Below are 18089 nucleotides of genomic sequence, written 5' to 3'. Positions count from 1 at the left end.
CAGCGTCAACCCAGGACCACCAGTAGGGTGTTAAAGTGGGGTCCCTTTCCCCTTTCACATCAATTCCCCTGTTCAGCATGAGGAAGCCAGAGAGTCTGCATCCCATTCCCCAATGAGAAACCCACAAGTGAATAAGACAATTTCTTTGTTTAAAAAAAAGAAATTAATCACCATTAGACTATGCTTACTATTACCCTGTCTCTTCTTTGGAGGGGGAGGGGCAGGGAGGAAAATGTGCAAAAATGAATTCATGGAAAGGTTCTTGATAAACTTACAATAACATTTCAATTAAAAAAAAAGAAGAAGAGGTTCCCATTATATCAGACATGAATTCAAAATTTTTCTTCTGGGAGCATTTCTTCTGGTCTTAGTCTTTCAAGCTCAGTTGCCTACCAGTTCCAATTAATTTGTCTTCACAATTAACTAGTTTGTCTAACCACAGCTAATTTTAAGTGTAGCCCTTCCCTCAAAGGCTTAGGTTTCATCTCATTGAAAAAAAGGAAATTCTTTTGCCTGAACCTAAGAAGATGTAAATGGGAAACAGAGGAAGTGGGAAAAGTGTTGTAACATTTTAGGGGCTGCAAACAATGTCACAAAACAAAATGCATATGAATTATAGAATGCAAAATAATTTGCTCATTTCTAAACTTTCATCCAAACCACTATAAAATCTTTTTTAAAAAGATTTTAAGCAAATGAAAGTAAGAAACACACATTCACACACACACAACAATCACAGTAATTTTCAGTCATTCTGACTCAGGGTGACCTCATGTGTCTCACAGAAGAACTGTGTTTACATAGGGTTTTCCAGGGTTGATTTGTCAGGAGTAGATGACTTTTTCTGAGGTGTCTACAATTTTTTTTTTACTTCTTCATTCATCAGCAAATACTTATTCACCAACTTAAATATATGCAATATGAAGAAACATATTCAAGCCACAAGGTACAGAAAAGAAGTAAAACAATAAAAACACTTTACAAAAGGTTCAGTGGGACTTTGAAAAGATGAGGTGATAACAAGCATAGAGTAATGGTAATTAATTATATAAAATATAATATATATGAATGATTGCATAAAATACAAAATACAAGTATGAACCACAATGTATATGAATGCAAACCAATAAAAATTTCAAAAACAGTATATGAAAAGATTCACCTGTCATATTTACTTCAAATCCAGAGTAAGAAAAGATGATTTTTACGATGTCAGGCTGGAGACTAAGTTGTGCCTGATCTGGGCTATAGTCTTCGCAATTATGTGCTATGCATCAGAGAGTTGGACAGTGAATAGGGTTGCTAGAGGAGTGATGCCTTTGAGCTGTGGTGCTGGAGAAGAGTGTTAAATATACCATGAACTGCTAGGAGAACAAACAGGTTTGTCCTGGAAAGGGTGAAGCCAGAGCGTTCCCTGCAGTCAAGGATTCTGAGGCTTCATCTGACATACTTTGGGCATGTTGCAAGGAGGGACTGGTCCTTGGAGAGGGACATCATGTTTAGCAGAGTGGAGGGGCGGCAAAGGAGAGGAAGACCTTTGATGAGATGGATCGATTCTGTGACTGGAGCGGTGGGAATAAGTGCGTTTGAGATGGCTAGGTTGGCACAGGATAGAACAGCATTTAGAGCTCTTGTACATAGGGTTACTATGAGTCGCAAGCGACTCAATGGCACATAACAACAACAAATTTTGGAGGAAATTTAGTTAACATTTATTCAGGTCTGAAGCAGAATTCATCAGAAACATGATTGTTATTGTTGTTGGTAGATGCTGCTGAGGTGACTGCAACCCATAGCAATCCTATGTAAAGCAGCTCTAAACCCTTCCCTGTCCTGAGCCAGTCTCACTGACTCCAACACATCAACCCTCATTGCCCTAGTTACTGTATCACTCGATCTCATCTGGAGTCTTCTTCTCCTGTGCTGTCCCTCCACCTTTTTTCATGATATCCTTCACCAAGGACCATTATTTTTTAAGGTTTTGATAGATAAGTTGGGTAAACAGAAAGGCAATATACAATAAAAGTTTGATGATACACTCTAAATAATTACATTAATCAATTGTAGTTGAAAATCAGTATCATTTGTAAACCTTCACACAAATTTAAAAAACTTTAAAATGAAAATGTAAAAAAAATATTTTTAGGTACTCATTCCCTCTTTTTAAAGTGTTATCACTACAAATCTACCTTTGTAAATGATTTGTTAAACAATCTTCATGGAGGAGTCACTGTAACATGCTAAGAAAAAAGAATGAGAACTTTTCAGTATTATCTAGGACAGTTTACTTTTCCATTACTTTTGAAAGGAAAGCAAGGGGAAAAATATTTAAAAAAAAGATTATTAGAATTAATACTGCAGAAATACTTTTTTCCATTTTGTAAAAATTTAGTATTTATGTAGACAATCATTCACTTTTATACATCATTAATATACACTGTTTTGCCCGTAAGAAATACTTTTAATATCTATATGAAATATAGATAGAGTGACTTTGCTAGATGATTACCAAAGATTTTAAGTAAGACAATGGCTTTTGAAACACAAGGTTACACTGATTACAAGTAATAAATAATACAAAGAACTGTAATTGTAGACTAGATGAAACTCAATCTGTATAGTTGGAGCAATGGAGGGACCTGGAAATCCAGGGGTGCACAGAAGGTGATTTGAAACCTGTCAGAGCTTTAACCTCATCCCTTTGTAGCCTCACTTAGACAATGATGAATTGTGAATGGATCATCTGACTTGTGTTGGCCTTTTCCGAGTCTCAGGCAACTGCATGTGGACAGCACACACCCTGAGTACACTTTGTATGATTCTAGTCTTGCAGCCAGACATTCATTCCTCAGTGTTATCTTAACCTTTAATTATACTCGTTAGCTGTATTTAAAAAATATTTCTCACAGATCCAGTAAATACTACTCACAAAGGTCAATATTGGGTCAAAGATGCCCCGGAAATCTGAATGGATCAGCATTTTAAGAATTTACCACAGATTTAATTTATTTTCATATGATGGAATTTGCAGATAATTAATGTACAGTAATGAAGAGAGATGATACCTATCAAAGTAAATTACAGACCTTGTAAGCCACCTACAAGCTTGTTTCAACCATGATCCCCATGTTCCTGTAAGAAGCACTCAGACAGGCAGTCTTAGGATGTTGCATTACAGAGGGCAGAGAGCGATGCTTGTGACCCAGTTAGGTTAATGTGGGGCTACATCCTCAGCTCACCGTCTGATTAGCAATAAAGCTATCTTTAATTTTAATTTTATAAGACTGCTAATAGTTCATGAAGGAGCCATGGCAGCACAACGGTTAAACACTCAGTAGCTAACTTAAACTCAGTAGCTTGAAACTACCCAGTGGCTGTGAGAGAAAAACCTGGTGATGTATGCTGTGAAGAATACAGCCTAGGAAACGACTCTGCCACGTAAAGTTGCTAGGAGTCAAAATTTACTGGACAACATACAACAACAACAAATATGACTCAACTCTTCCACTTAAGAACTCTTCTCAGCTAAATACGAAGTACAGCATTCGCATGTGCAATCAAAATGATACAGTGCAATAACAGATTATGGTGATCAAAATACATTTAATTTGCTTTCATGTTATAACTTAGACTGGTGCTTTAGTATACAAGGCTAATATTTATATAACAAACAAAAAAATCCCACACCCTTCAAACTTATTGCCATTAAGTCAGAATCGACTCGTAACTGACCCTCCCATGGTTTTATAGAGGTTATAAACGGCACGGAGAAGATTGCTCATCTTTCTTCTGTGGGGCAGTTGGAGGATTCGAACTGCTCAGCTGTAAAATGCCAGTGCAACTATCCATGAGGGCATCTGAGCTCCAAATAAACATAATGGGTGCTTTTGTTACAATAATAAACCATATAATCAAAAGTTACATGAACTAAATAAAAACACAAGTGATAAAAGTTATTTTAGCAGGTTTTTTTTTTTTTTTTTTTTTAGGGAGAAGAAATCTTTCCTAAAGCATCTGTATAAATAATTCTAAGCAGCCCGTTGCAATAGCAATCTATTAAGGAATTATTTTGCTTACTATGATGAATAAAATAGTCCCCCGAGAAAATAAGAAAAAGGAATTCTAGATAAGGGTGTAGATTTATGCTTCCTGGTGGCATTAGATTGTGATCATGTTACTAGGAGAAAAGATTTATAAAGTGTAAATGTCAGAATTGTTTGCTAGAATCTTATCAATGGCTCTTTTCAGAATTTCACTTCTGTGATTGTTTCAATCAGGATCTAAAGAATATCAGGAAGTGGGTAATGGGCAAGTAATATGTTAATTTTCAAACGGTTCCAGGAAACATTTTGGCGTTTTCAAATGGAAACACGTGAGATCAGACATACCCTGTGGCTGTCATGCTGATTCGACTCGCAGCGGCTGTAAAGGACAAGGTAAAGCCGTCCTGCAGGGTTTCTGTGCTGAAGCCTTGATAGAAAGAAGCACACTGCTTCTTTTTCTTTCTCCTGAGGTGTGACTGGGAGGTTTTGAACTGCCAACTTTTTGGTTAGCCAAACATTTAATATTGAGCCACTAAGGAATTTTGGAAATTTAGAAGCCATTAAAAACGTCTTCCTTTCTCTTTTAGTTGCTGTCGAATCAATTCTGACTTACAGTGATGCCAGGTGTGCAGAGGGGAACTATTCCACAAGATTTTCAAGACTGAATTTTCTGAAGTAGATCCTCATGTCTGTCTTCAGAATAAGTTCAAGTTTTCATTATTTCATGTAATAATTGACTTTTTAACCGTTTGTACCAATCAGATGTTATTGTTGTTGGGTGCTGTCTAGTTGAATATGACTCATAGTGACCCTATGAGCAAAAGATCTGAACCCAGTCTCCGTCCTGCACCATCCTCACCCATCTGACACACAAGAGCCCATTGCAGCAGTCACCGTGTCAATCCACCTGGTTGAAAGTCTTCCTCTCCTTTGGTGACCCTCTACCCTTCTTAGCATCATGCCCTTCTCCAAGGAATAGCACCACCTAGCTATATGCCTGAAGTATGAGAGGCGAAGCCTCATCATTCTTGCCTCCAAAGAGCACTCCAGCTGCATCCTCTCCAAGACACATCTGTTTATTCTCTTGGCTGTCCATGGGATGCTCATTGTTCTTCTCCAGCACCATAGCTCAAAGGTATCAATTCTTTTCCTGTCATTTTTATTCATTATCTAGGTCGCAGATGCATAGCAAGTAATCGGAAAGACTATGACATGAATCAGACTCATCTTAGTCCTCAAACTGACATCATTACTCCTCAATAATTTGAAGAGGTCCCTAACTGCAGATTGTCCCAGTGCAATGTGTGTCCTCTTATTTCTTGATGCTGGTACCAATCAGATAGAAAGCTATTTTTATATACCCTAGTCTACATTTCAGAGTTGGGGACGGTGTTGCTTAATTGGTAAACCTAGAATAATGAGCACCTGGCCTCATCTCCCAGGGGAGACTAGTTTCTGGACATTTCCCATTTGAATCTCAGCCTTACATAAGAATGAGATAACCTGGAATATGAACTTTCAGCTAAACTCTCCACTGGACCTCTGAAACATTGAGCCATGTATACTATTACTACCCCACAGCCCAGGCTCGTGCTTTTCCATCTCTTTCCAAATGCGTCCAGGGTTTCCACCCCATGCCATTCCTCCTCTAGGAGAATCTTGCCTCTCCTTATGCATTTGGAAACTGCCTGTTCATCTCTCCATGCTCAACTCTCACTTTTTCTGTTTACCTCTCCTCACAGTAGATACTTTTCACTTTAAACTCTCTCTACATGTATAGGATTCACTACTGTATGAATTTCATTTTTCATTTATGTGCCATTTATTATTTTAAACACAAAAGATGAATTTTATTTATTTTTATATTTAATGTTGAATGTAGTACCTTGTACATGAAACCAAGAAACCATCGTTGTTGAGTTTGTTCTGACACACGGCAAACATTTAGGAGAGAACAAATCTATCTCACTGGATTCCCAGGACTGGAATCTCTATGAATGACTATTTTTTTATAAGGAAATCATCAATTTCAAGGTATATCCTGAAATACCAATTGTTAATTTCTTCTTACAGCTGTTTCTCCTCCTTTGGGTTTCCAAATTTGAGGGCTCAACTTCAGTTGCCATATCTGTTAGTGTACTCTAAGTTTGCTCTGCTGGACAGAGGGTTTTCAAAGACCAGTAATATTTCAGAAATGGATGGACAATCCTTCCTCCTGGTCTGTCTTAATCTGGATGCTTAGTGTTAGAAAAATATCTGACAAGTTTTTTTACCTATCAGATGAAAGACAGTTCACTTACAGAAATAACCAAGTACATTCACTGCTCACCCCTTTTCCTGCTGCCTCCCCATTCCTTGCACACTCTGCTACCTGATCAAACCCTCCCTTCCCCAGCCACCTCTTAATGTGATCACCAGTCTTTTCTGTGATGCCTTGTACCACACGCTGTTACTGGTCTCACAGGCTTTTGTCCATCTCTTGTTTAGGAGGATGTAAGACCAAATCCCATGTACCAACTTCAGAGAAAGATTTTTGCTTGAGACCCTACTGAGGGAAGATCCTGGTCACAGAGTTTCTGCTAAGTTCTGTGACTTACCATCTCTATTTACATTGATAACACAAGGTCCGGACAGTTCTCTTCTACATGGATCTTTGCCGGAAGCAAAGAGTACCAGACCATCTGTGTTTCATTGACTATGTAAAGGACTTGACCATGTGGATCACAACAAATTGTGGCTAACCTTGATGAAAATGGGAATCTCGGAACACTGATCATGCTTATATGAAACCTATGCTTGGCCCAAGAAATAGTCCTCTGAACAGAGCAAGGAAACAGTGCATGGTTCAAAATCAGGAAAGGAGTGTGTCAGGGGTGCATCCTGTACCAATATCTTTTCAATCTGTATGCAGAACAGATAATTCTGGAAGCATGTCTTTATGAGGAGGAGTGTGGCATCAAAATTGGAGGAAGAATCATTAACAACCTATGATATACATATGACACAACCTTGCTTGCTGAAACTGAAGAAGACCTGAAGCACTTGCTGCAAAAGACCAAGGACTGTAGTCTTCAATATAGATTGAAGCTCAGCATCAAGAAGACAAAGATTTTTACCACGGGAACAATTGGCAACAACATATAGATGGGGAAGAGATTAAGGTTGTTAGCAATTATAGCTTGCTCAGATCCACAATCAATACTCTTGGCACCAGCAGTGAGGAAAGAAAAAGATAAATTACGTCGGGAAAATCTGGTGTCATGGACCTCTCCAGAGTGCTGAAGAGCAACGATGTCAGTCTAGATACAAAAGTGTGCCTAATCCAGGCCATGGTCTTCTCAACTACTTGTTATGCTTCAGAGAGTTGGACAATGTCTAAGGATGACAAGAAAAAGAATAGATGCCTTCTGGTTGTGGTGCTGGAGAAGAGTCTTGAACATACCATGAACTGTTAAGAAAGCAAATAGGTCTGTCTTAGGGTAAAACCGTCTTTCTTTGGAGGCTAAGATTTTGAAGCTCCGCTTCACTTACTTTGGATATGTAAACAGGAGAGATAGGGCCTTGGAGAAGGATATCATACTTGGAAGGGTAGACGGACAGCACAGGAGAGGAAGACCCCTGGTGAGATGGATTGATACAGTGACTGGAGCAATGAGGGTTGGTATGTCAGAGTTAGTGAGTCTGGCTGAGGACAGGAAGGATTCAGAACTGCTATACATTACATATAGAATTGTGATATATCACAGGCAACTCAATGGCACATAACAACAATAAAATACTTTGATAGGTTTGTGTGGCATCCACTTCCTAAGTAACATGCCTCTGGAAACTCTACGAACTTTGATAAATGGCAATTGTTGTAGGGGCTTCAGACTTTTTGTTCATGGGGTCGCTATGAGTCGCACTCAACTTGAAGGCAATTATCATCATCATCATCATCAACAACAATAGCAACAACAACATCCTGAAGTACAAAGTTGTGAGTTATGGGATCATGTCCACATGCTTACAAGGCAGACCTATTAAAACAGCCATTGTTTTTGTTGTTGTTGTTATGTGCCGTTGAGTGGCTTGCGACTCATAGCGACCCTATGTACAATAGCCCTAAACTCTGTTCGGTTCTGTGCCAATCGCACTGTCTCTGACACTCCCATCCCAATTATCCCAGTCACTGAATCAATCCACCTCATAGAGGGCCTTCCCCTCCTGCGCTGTCCCCCCACCCTCCTAAGCATTATGCCCTTCTCCAAGGACCGGTCTCTCCTCACAACATGTTCAAAGTATGTTAGATGGAGCCTCAGAATCCTTGCAAAAGAAGAGGAAATTGAGGATTCTTATGACCAGAAATTGATCAAACATGCACTCAAGATGCATCTGGAGGGTGGAATGCAAAAATTGGAAATAATGAGGAAGGAATGGTAGTCGGAAAGTAAGGACTTGATGACAGAAATGAGGCAGAAAAGCAAAGGATTGAATTTTGTACATTCAATGATTTATTCATAGAAAATACTATTTTAAGAATCACAAATACAAACTTTACACATGGACTTCACCTGACAATCAGTAAAGGATTCAGATTGACAACATCTGTGGAAACATTCAGTGGAGAACCTCAATATTAGGAGTCAGAACTAGACCAGGTGCTAACTGGGGAATAAATAATTACTCCTATGCATGTTCAAATTAAAGCTGAAGAAGATTAAAACAATCTACAAGAAGTAAAATAGAGCCTTGAGTCTATGCCATCTGAATTAAAAAAAATAATCATCTTTAGAAGAGATTTGGGGCACTGATCACCAATGATCAAAGACCAGAGAAGCTGTGGAATGAAATAAAGGATATCATCCATGGAGAAAGCAAAAGGTCATTACAAAAACAGAGGAGAAAGAAAAAGCCAAAAGAGATGTCAGAAGAAACTATAAATGTTTCATTAAAGCATCAAAAATCCAAAATAAAGGGAAAAGGGAAGAGCTGCAAAAGTGTAAGGCTGAACAGAGGATTTCAAAGGGACAGCTCAAGGAGAGAAAGTGTTAATAATGGAATGTGCAAAGAACTGGAATCAGATAATAAAAAGAGAAGAACTTCGGCCCTTGGCACGGGATGAGCCATCATGGCCCTCTGCCCGGGGTGGGCTGTCTTTGGCCCTCGGCTCGGGGCGAGCTGTCACGTCCCTCGGAGTGAGCTCCTCAGTCCCCAGATTGTGCCATCTGACCCTTGGATGGGGGGGAAAAGGCCTAGGGTATCCAGAGAATTTTATCTAGCCTACTTTGCACCACCCTCTCCCCCAGTAAACCTGAAAGCAACACTCCCAAAGCCCTTCTATTTGTAACTCACAAGTTTGTTCTCTCTAGGTTTGCTCCCTTTCCTATAGGTAACCTTAACACTGAGTTTTACTCCAGACCTGACTCTGAACCCAGTGCCAGTGACAAAAAGGAAATACAACTGCCAGCTAAGGAAGCAAAGAAGGATGGAGCCTCTGGGTTCAACCAGCCATCCCCACTGGACCCACCTGAGAAAACACTTTGCATCCAGAGGGGAGCAAATGTCAGGAAAATATCTGCTAACAGAACAAGAAGGCAAGCAGCTTTAACCCAAGGCCACCAGTAAGGTGATAAAGGGTCCTCCCTCTCCCCCTTCACATCAATGCCCCTGTTCAGCATGAAGAAGCCAGAGAGTCTGCATCCAGTTTCCAAATCAATAAGACAGTTGGTTTAATTGCCATTGGAAAATGCTTACCATTCCCCTGTAGGATCTGGTCCCCACTGGATCTTTTTCATTTCCTTCACCTGCTCCCACCACCAACCAAATTGTGCAGCTCTGCAACTGCATCCCTGCCCATCCTCACCCTTCTGCCTCCAACCCTCACCTCCTTGTACCCCCATTATGTTTTTCCCAATTAAAAAAAAAAAAAAAGAAGAGAAGAACTTGTTCAGAATTTCTCTATCTGGAAGAATGAAAAAACAAATCCAAGCCTTGAGTTGCAATATTGAAAGCTGCCATGTGCAAAATCCTGAGTGATCAAGGAGCCAATATAAGAAGATGAAAGGAATACACAGTGTCACTGTACCAAAAAGAACTTGTTGACACTGAAAAATTTCAGGGAGCCCCATATGAATAAGAGCCAATGATAACAAAGGAAGAAGTTCAAGCTGTGCTGAAAATTCTGGTGTAAAATAAGCCCTCAGGAATAGATGGGATAACGACTGACATTTTTCAACTAAGAGATGCAACCCTGGATACACTCAGCATTCTACGCCAGGAAATTTAGAGGACCACTGACTGACTGGAAGAGATCTATATTTTTTTGCCATTCCTAAGAAAGGTAATCTAAGAGGATATAGAAATTGTCAAACAATATCTTTAATATCACATGCAAATAAAATGTTGCTGAAGACCATCCAAAAATGACTGGAATAGCACATTGACAGGGAACTTCCAGAAGTTCAAGCTGGATTTAGAGGAGGCCATGGCATCAGAGATATCATTGCTGATGACACATGGATTCTGGATAAAAGCAGAGAATATCAGAAGAACCCCTGAACACGCTGATGTGTTCATTCGAAATCTGTACCTAAACCACAAAACTGTTACCCTAACAGAACAAGGGAACACTGGTTTAAAATCAGAAAGAGTGTAGAGCAGGGCTGTATCTTTTCTCCATAGCTATTCATTCTGTATGCTGAGAAAATAATTTGTGAATCTGGATTCTATGAAGAAGAATGTGGTATAAGGATCAGAGGAAGACTTATCAAGGACCTGTGCTATGGAGATGATATAAACTTACTTGCTGAAAGCAAGGAGACCAGAAGCACTTATGGCAGACCAATAACTACAGCCTTCAATATGGATGGCATCTTAACATCAAGACAAAGGTCCTTGCTACTGGGCCCGTGGGCTGCATTATGATAGTTGGAGAAGAGATTTCAGATTGTTAACAATTTCCTTCTATTTGGATCCACAATTAACACTCTTGGCATCAGCAATGAGGAAATCAAAAGATGAGTTGCATTGGGAAAGTCTGCTGTCAGGGACCTCTACAGAGTGCTGAACAGAAACTTTCAGTCTAGAGACCAAGGTACACCTGATCCAGGGCATGGTCTTTGCAATTACTTGCTATGCATCAGGGAGCTGGACAATGACTAAGGAGAACAGAAGAAGAACTGACACCTTTGAGTTGTGGTGCTGGAGAAGAGTATTGAACAAACAGATCTGTCCTGGAGAGGGTCAAACTAAGTTGCTCCTTGGAGACAGGGTTTTGAAGCTCCATCTCATATACTTTGGGCATGTTGCCAGGAAGGATCAGTCCTTGGAGAAGGACATCATTCTTGGAAGAGTGAAGGGAGAGCACAGGAGAAGATGACTGGATAAGATGGGTTGCCACAGTAACTGGGGAAGTGGGAGTAGGTGCATCAGAAACAGTGAGATTAGCTTAGGATAGGGCAGGATTCAGGGCTATTGTTCATAGAGTAATTATGAGTCTTAGGTGACTCAGTGGCACACAACAACAACATTGCTTTGGACAATTCTGCTGTAAGGGACCTTTCAAAAATAGTGAGGAGCAGTGATGGCAGTTTGAAGACTAAGGTTCATTTGATTCAGGCCATGATTGTTTCATTTATTTGCTATGCATTTGAGAACTCAACAATGAACAAAGGTGACCAAAGAATTGATGCCTTTGGGTTGTGATGTTGGAGAAGAGTTCTGAATGGACTGCCAAAGAACAAACAGGTATATCTTGGAAAAGGGGCAGCTGGAGTACTCTTTAGAGCAAGGAAGGCAAAGTTTAGTCTCTCTTATTTTGGGCACGTTGCTATAATTTTGGGAGGGTGGATGTTCAGTGAAAGGGAGTACAACCCCCATCAAGATGGATTGACATGGTAACCACAGCAATGGACTCAAGTGTGTCAGAAATGGTGAGGATGGCATAGGATTCAGCTCTGTTGTCCATAGGGTTGTAATAAGCTGTACTGGACTCGATGGCCCTGAATAACACAACAACAACAACAACAACAACAACAACAATCTTTATGGAAGGAGATCTCCTTTCGCCTATGCCTTGTATATTTCTCTCTCATTATTCATGAGTCGGAACTGACTTATAGCTGATTGTCCACTGGGTTTCTAAGACTGTAAATCACATTGGCGAGAATGTTCATCTTTCTGTGAAGCCATCATCAGTAGATTAGAACTGCTAAAGCTGTGATCTTCAGGTGGTCAGTGCAAGTCCTTGTGGACTGTGCCACCAGAGCTCCATACTGTGTATGTTGTTAAGTGCCATTGAGTTGACTAGTACTTTTTTTAGTGATTCTAAGAACAACAGGTCTAAGCCTCGCCCTATGCTGCAATAGCCTCGCAATCTCTCAAATGCTTGTGTCTATCCTCTTGTCGGAGGTCTTTCTCTCTTTCTCTGACCTGCTTTTCACAGAGGACGTCAAGGACTAGCCTCTCCTGACAACTTGTGCACAGTATGTGAGACAGTTTCACCATCTTTGCTTCTCAGGAGCACTCTGGTTGCACTTCCTTCAAAACAAACTGGTTTGTTCTGGCAGTTAATGAAATATTCAGTAATCTTATCTAATACCACGGCCTAAAGGCATCGTCCTTGTTCATTTGCAACTTGCAGATGCATAGGAAGTAATGTAAAGACCCTACCTTGGATCAGGCCCACTTAGTCTTTAAATGGATTTTGTTGCTCTTTACAAGATCTGCCCAATGCAACACATCTTTTGATTTATTTACTGCTGTTACCACAGGTGTTGATTGTGGATCCAAGTAAAATTAAATAGTTGACAACTTCAATGTTCTCTCCTTCTATTATGATGTTGTCTATTGGCCCATTGGTGAAAACTTTTGTTTTCTTAATGTTGAGATGTAAACCATATGTAAGGCTTTGTTGTTGTTGTGTTGTGCCATCGAGTCGCTTACTTTACTCTTTGATATTCTGCAGAAAGCACTTTAAGTCATCTTCACTTTCAGCAAGTAAGGTTGTATCATCTGCATAACACAGGTTGTTAATGAGTCTTTCTTCAATTCCGATACAACATTCTTTTTCATAAAATTCAGTTGAGGACTTTCGTTCATAGGGTCACTATGAGTTGCCTATGACTCGATGGGCACTTAACAACAACAACAACATAGAGAGAGATCATTTGGTCTCGTGGACAGAAAGTAATGCTACCAAACCAAAGGTGGGTGACTTTAATCCATGGCTCTGAGACTTGTTTTTAATTGTTTTTGGTCAAACACTTTTCTAGGTTGTATAGTCCTGGTGTGTCCACTTGCTGTACAGCGGTAACTTGTAGTTGCTGTGAAGTTGAACACTGTGACACTGATGTATCAAATATGATAACAGTTACCCATGGTAGACAGTGTTTGGTGGAGCTTCCCGATTAAAACAAGCTTGGAAGGAGGAGTGGCATCCACTTCTGTAATAGCTTGCCTCTGGAAACCCTATGAACCTGGAGAAAGGATGAAAGTCACACAAGTGTTGAGGACTTTCATTCATAGGGTTGCTACAAGTAGTCTATGACTCGATGGTACTTAACAACAAACAAATTGGATAGGTATGGAGAAAATACACAACCCTGATGCATACCTTTCCTAATTTTAAACTGTGCATTGTTTCATTGCTCTGTTCAGACAATAGTCTTTTCATCTCGGTACAGGTTCTGCCTGAGTACAATTAAGTGTTCTGGATTCACATTCTTTTCAATGTCAGCCATAATTTTTTGTGATCCACAGAGTCAAATGCCTTTCAACTTAGTCAATAACACACAAATAGACATCCTTCTGGTATTTTCTGTTTTCAGCCAAGATCCATCAGAGATCAGCAATAAAATCCCTAGCACCTCAGCCTCTTCTTATTCCAGCTTATATTTCTGGAAGTCCTCCAGATTTCCTGGCACAGCCTGGTGAACATGTCCAGGGCATGGAATATGTCAATTGTTTTTCTGTCAATTCCTGGGGCCTTATTTTTCACCAGTGCCTTCAGTGAAGCTTGACCTTCTTTCATTACCATTACCATTGGTTCTTGATCATATGCTACTTCCTAAAATAGTACTATGTAAATCAATTCTTTTTGGTGTGGTGACTTTGTATAGTCCTTCCATCTTCATTTATTATTCAAAATTTTACCTATCACATTCTTCAGTGTTGCACCTAGAGGCTTAAATTTGTTTTTCAATCTTTTCAGCTTAATAAATGCCAAAAAACTTCTTCTCTTTTTATTTTCTTACTCCAGCTCTTTGCACATTTTAATACTTTCCTTTGTCTCCTTGAGTTGCCTTTGAAGTCTTTTGTTAACTTTTTAATTTTGTAATTTCTTCCCTTTATTTTAACTTCTCAATGTTCTCCTGCAATTTTCAGTTTTCTCTGACATCTGCTTATTCTTTCCCCCCCTCCTGTCTTTGTAATGACCTTTTGCTTCCTTCCTGAATTATATGCTTAATGTCATCCTACAGCTCATCGGGTCTTCTATCATTAGTGTTCAATGCATCAAACCTGTTACTGAGATGGTTTTAAAATTCAGGTGGGATAGACTCAAGGTCATATTATGGCTCTTGTGGATTTGTTTTCATTTGCTTCAGCTTCATTACTAAATAAATGTTTGAGGCTGTGGTAACATAATCTGTAGAGAGTTACACTGCTAACTCAAAGAATTGATAACTCTGAAAGTTTGCATTCACCAGCAGCTCCAAGAGAGAAAGAGGGGCATCACCTCCTATTATGAATTACAGCCTCAGAAACCCACTGTGAGTTGGAGGTGACTTAACAGCAGTGAGCCGAGGTTTTGAATTTTATTTATTAAAAGCAGGGTCTTTATGCAACTAAACACATTTTTTTTCTGATAATTTAAAACTCAGCTTAAATCTGATTATTTTAACAAGATAACTCTTAAATTCATACACAACCTACATTTCTGTGAACAAGAACTCAGAGCATGACGCCTTCTGTGATTGGGATAAATTAGGGATTATCAGACATTGCTTTCTAGACTTTATTTATTTATTTTGCATCTATTGAACTGAGGTATCACTTCAGAAACGGACTTTCTAGTGAGTCCGATTTTTCCTAGGTTGAGTGTATTTCCCAAATTGAACTGAGAGGATATTTAAACTTATCTTCTCCTGTGAGCTTTACTCACAGTATTTGACTATCCATTCTAAAAGAATGTCAATCACTAAATATTAGATACCTGGCTGTTTACTTGGTAGTCGTGATTAGTTCATGGATGTGTGTGTGTGTGTGTGTGTGTGTGTGTATGTTTTTGAGAGAGAGAGAGAGAGAACCGATATGATCAAGGTCTAGTTTTGGAGTTAAAACATGGCTGATCTCAAAACTGTAATAGAATTGATCGACATCATTTGGTACATTTATTCTTATTTCATTGATTTCCTGAGCCCACATACTGCATTTCTTGGCTATTCCCTTATTCATGTCAATTTCATGTGGCTGTCATAGAAGGAGAGTAAGTGGCTATGCTTTGAAACTACCTAGCAAACAAACATCAAAACTGTATAGGAACAAAAAAAAAACAGTCCCAAGAACCGATGCTAATCAGAATCTCAAATTTGTTCCTTGGCAGAAGTTGTTACTCGATGTATCAGAAGTTTGAATTTAGCTAAATTTGACGAGTTGAACTTAAACTTGCACACCTCACATTGTTCACTGAGATTTTATTAAATTGATTGCAGCTTGCCAGAAGCACAGTTTCCTGCCTGGGCTTGTTTATAAGGAACTCCTGTTTGTCCTCTGGTCTCATCCTATGACCTAGCTAAGTAATGAAATGTTGAAACCAGAGCTTCAAGTAGTTCATTCCTATTTGGCCCTAGAATTCAACTTAGAGCTTCCAACCAGTTCCTTCTAGTTTGACCTCTTGCTGAGACAATGGCATCATAGGGTTAAGGTCCCTAAGGGCAGTAAGTCCTGATGTTACCCCACTACCACCAATGACCCACCTCCTGTACAGCCCATACAGAATTCTTAGTAAAATTTTTCAGCAATTTTAGTCATAGAAAAATATGTGATAGAGTTGCAAATAGCTTAAATATATTATTTCATATATTACAGAAATATTAACAAGATTGTTTTCTAAAAACTGGATACTTAATTCCAACCTTATTACTGAATGTAAGTCTTTCTTGGTTCTCCACCCCCACTTCTTTTAACTAGTATTTCATTCCCAAAAAGGTTATAGGTTCACCAATATAGGTTCCTCAATACAAATTACCAGTTTTGTAGCTAAAATACTAAAAAATTTTATAAAATCAGCTACTATCAAACACTAACAGAAATTATAATACCAGCACATGCTTATAGCATATGTTGATGAAACTACGTGACCCAAAGCCTTATTATAGTTGGGTAATAGTGACAGTTTTGATCAGAACAGTAGAAGTTTCAAAAAGCAACTTAGCAGAGCTTTATTTAGCTTCATAGGTCTATTGGCTGGATTTTTTGTTCTAACTATTTATAGAGATAACATTTTGTGAAAAATTTTTTAAAAAGATCCTGAAACACTGCACAATAATATTACAGTCGTTTTGGTACTGCAATGGGTAGCGCAGTCAGAGGGACAACACCGAAATGATTGTAAAATTTTGCTCCCCACTCCCAAGTGTTGACATTGTACCGAAGGTTTAACTTTCCACCTCAGAAATTCGAAATCACAAAATAACATACTTGGATGATTTTTAGAGACATATACACACACACACACACACACACACACACACATCACCAGGGGATCTCATTAAAATATAGACTCTAATTTGGTATATTTAAGGTCGAGATACAAATTCTCCATAGGGCGTCAATCTGGAATGAACTAGTTCAAAGTCTTGATGGAAACTCACTCAGCTTCAGTTAAAAATGACCACACCCAGAGAGAGATGTAAAGTCTGATTTTAAAAATGGAGGTTTATTTCTGGCGATGAGCTCATGTTCAGTCAAAACAAAACAGAATAAAAACTCTACCACATTGAAATAACATTGGATTAATTTCATTGAGCTTTTAAATACAAGCATCCTTGACCAGGCCAGACACTTGTCTGTTTTGTACCCCCTGGGGGAAGGCTGGCCTTTCATTCATTTCAAAAGAGACTTCCTAACTGGATCCACTCCCTCGGGATGTGAAGCAAGACTGTATTCAGAGCCAAGTGTTTAAGGCCAAATTCTCAAGGTCACTCAAGAAAATGATGAAATTCAGTAATAAAGGACGTACTATGTCATTAATTTTCCACGTTTGCTAGAAGGTATTAATCTCATATGCAAATATTACTAGCATGTTGGCTTTACCTCTGGTTATGAAGATGTCAGTACATCTATACGGAAAGTTTTTCCTTCCTAAAATATCTTCACTATTGAAATGTGAGTGCCATTTAAAATTTCAGAAATGAAATTAATGTGTTACCTTCAAATGCTGGTGCTTAAGTTTTTCTTCTTCTATTTTCAGACGCTTCTGTGAGATTTCTTCTTGTATTTTCCTTTTATCCTGAAATGGGGGGGAAAAGTTCCAGCATAATTAATTTTTGCCAACTTGTTTAAATATATTTCCAAATTTTGTCAATTTGTTTAAATATATTTCCCTGGGGTTCTTACTAGCCAAATGGCTGACCAGAAATATATGCTCTTGGCATTTCTATGAGGTTGCTGTGGACTCTTAAATTTTGATGCAAGGGAGAGCAAACTGAGTCACTAAAAACATTTTGTTGTTTGAATATATGATTGGTTGATTGGTTTTATACACACACACACACACACACACACACACACACACACAGAGTTTTCAAGGAGACTTAAAATATTTTAATGTCTCTTTTTCCTACCCCTCCTTACCTCCTCCCCATTAGTCAAGTAAGATTAAGCTACTGAGTAATGCAATGGAAAAAGTGTATTTTTGGAGGGAATTTTGAAAGAGGCATGAGAAAACACTAATAGGACAGAAATGGTTCTGGCACAAAGCTCAAGCGTTTGCTGGATAAAAGCCTCTTTATGTGGAAAAACAGAATAGCTTATGGATCATTGGAAGACCAGGAAGGCAGAAGA

At 39.0% G+C, this 18089-nt stretch overlaps 1 protein-coding gene across 1 annotated transcript in view; it reads right to left on the bottom strand.

Moving 5' to 3' along the window:
* PALMD (palmdelphin) overlaps window positions 1-18089 on the bottom strand; it is a 93693-nt gene that overhangs the window by 47590 nt on the left and 28014 nt on the right. Inside the window, exon 2 of the mRNA XM_006882436.1 lies at window positions 17455-17535. Within this exon, the coding sequence (XP_006882498.1) occupies window positions 17455-17535 (81 nt within the window). The remainder of the gene's footprint in view (window positions 1-17454; window positions 17536-18089) is intronic.

Source organism: Elephantulus edwardii, unplaced genomic scaffold, assembly GCF_000299155.1.
Source record: "Elephantulus edwardii isolate Elephantulus edwardi_28Jun2011 unplaced genomic scaffold, EleEdw1.0 scaffold00020, whole genome shotgun sequence".
In the NCBI taxonomy this organism is placed as follows: domain Eukaryota; kingdom Metazoa; phylum Chordata; class Mammalia; order Macroscelidea; family Macroscelididae; genus Elephantulus; species Elephantulus edwardii.
This window is presented reverse-complemented; position numbering and strand designations above follow the sequence as displayed.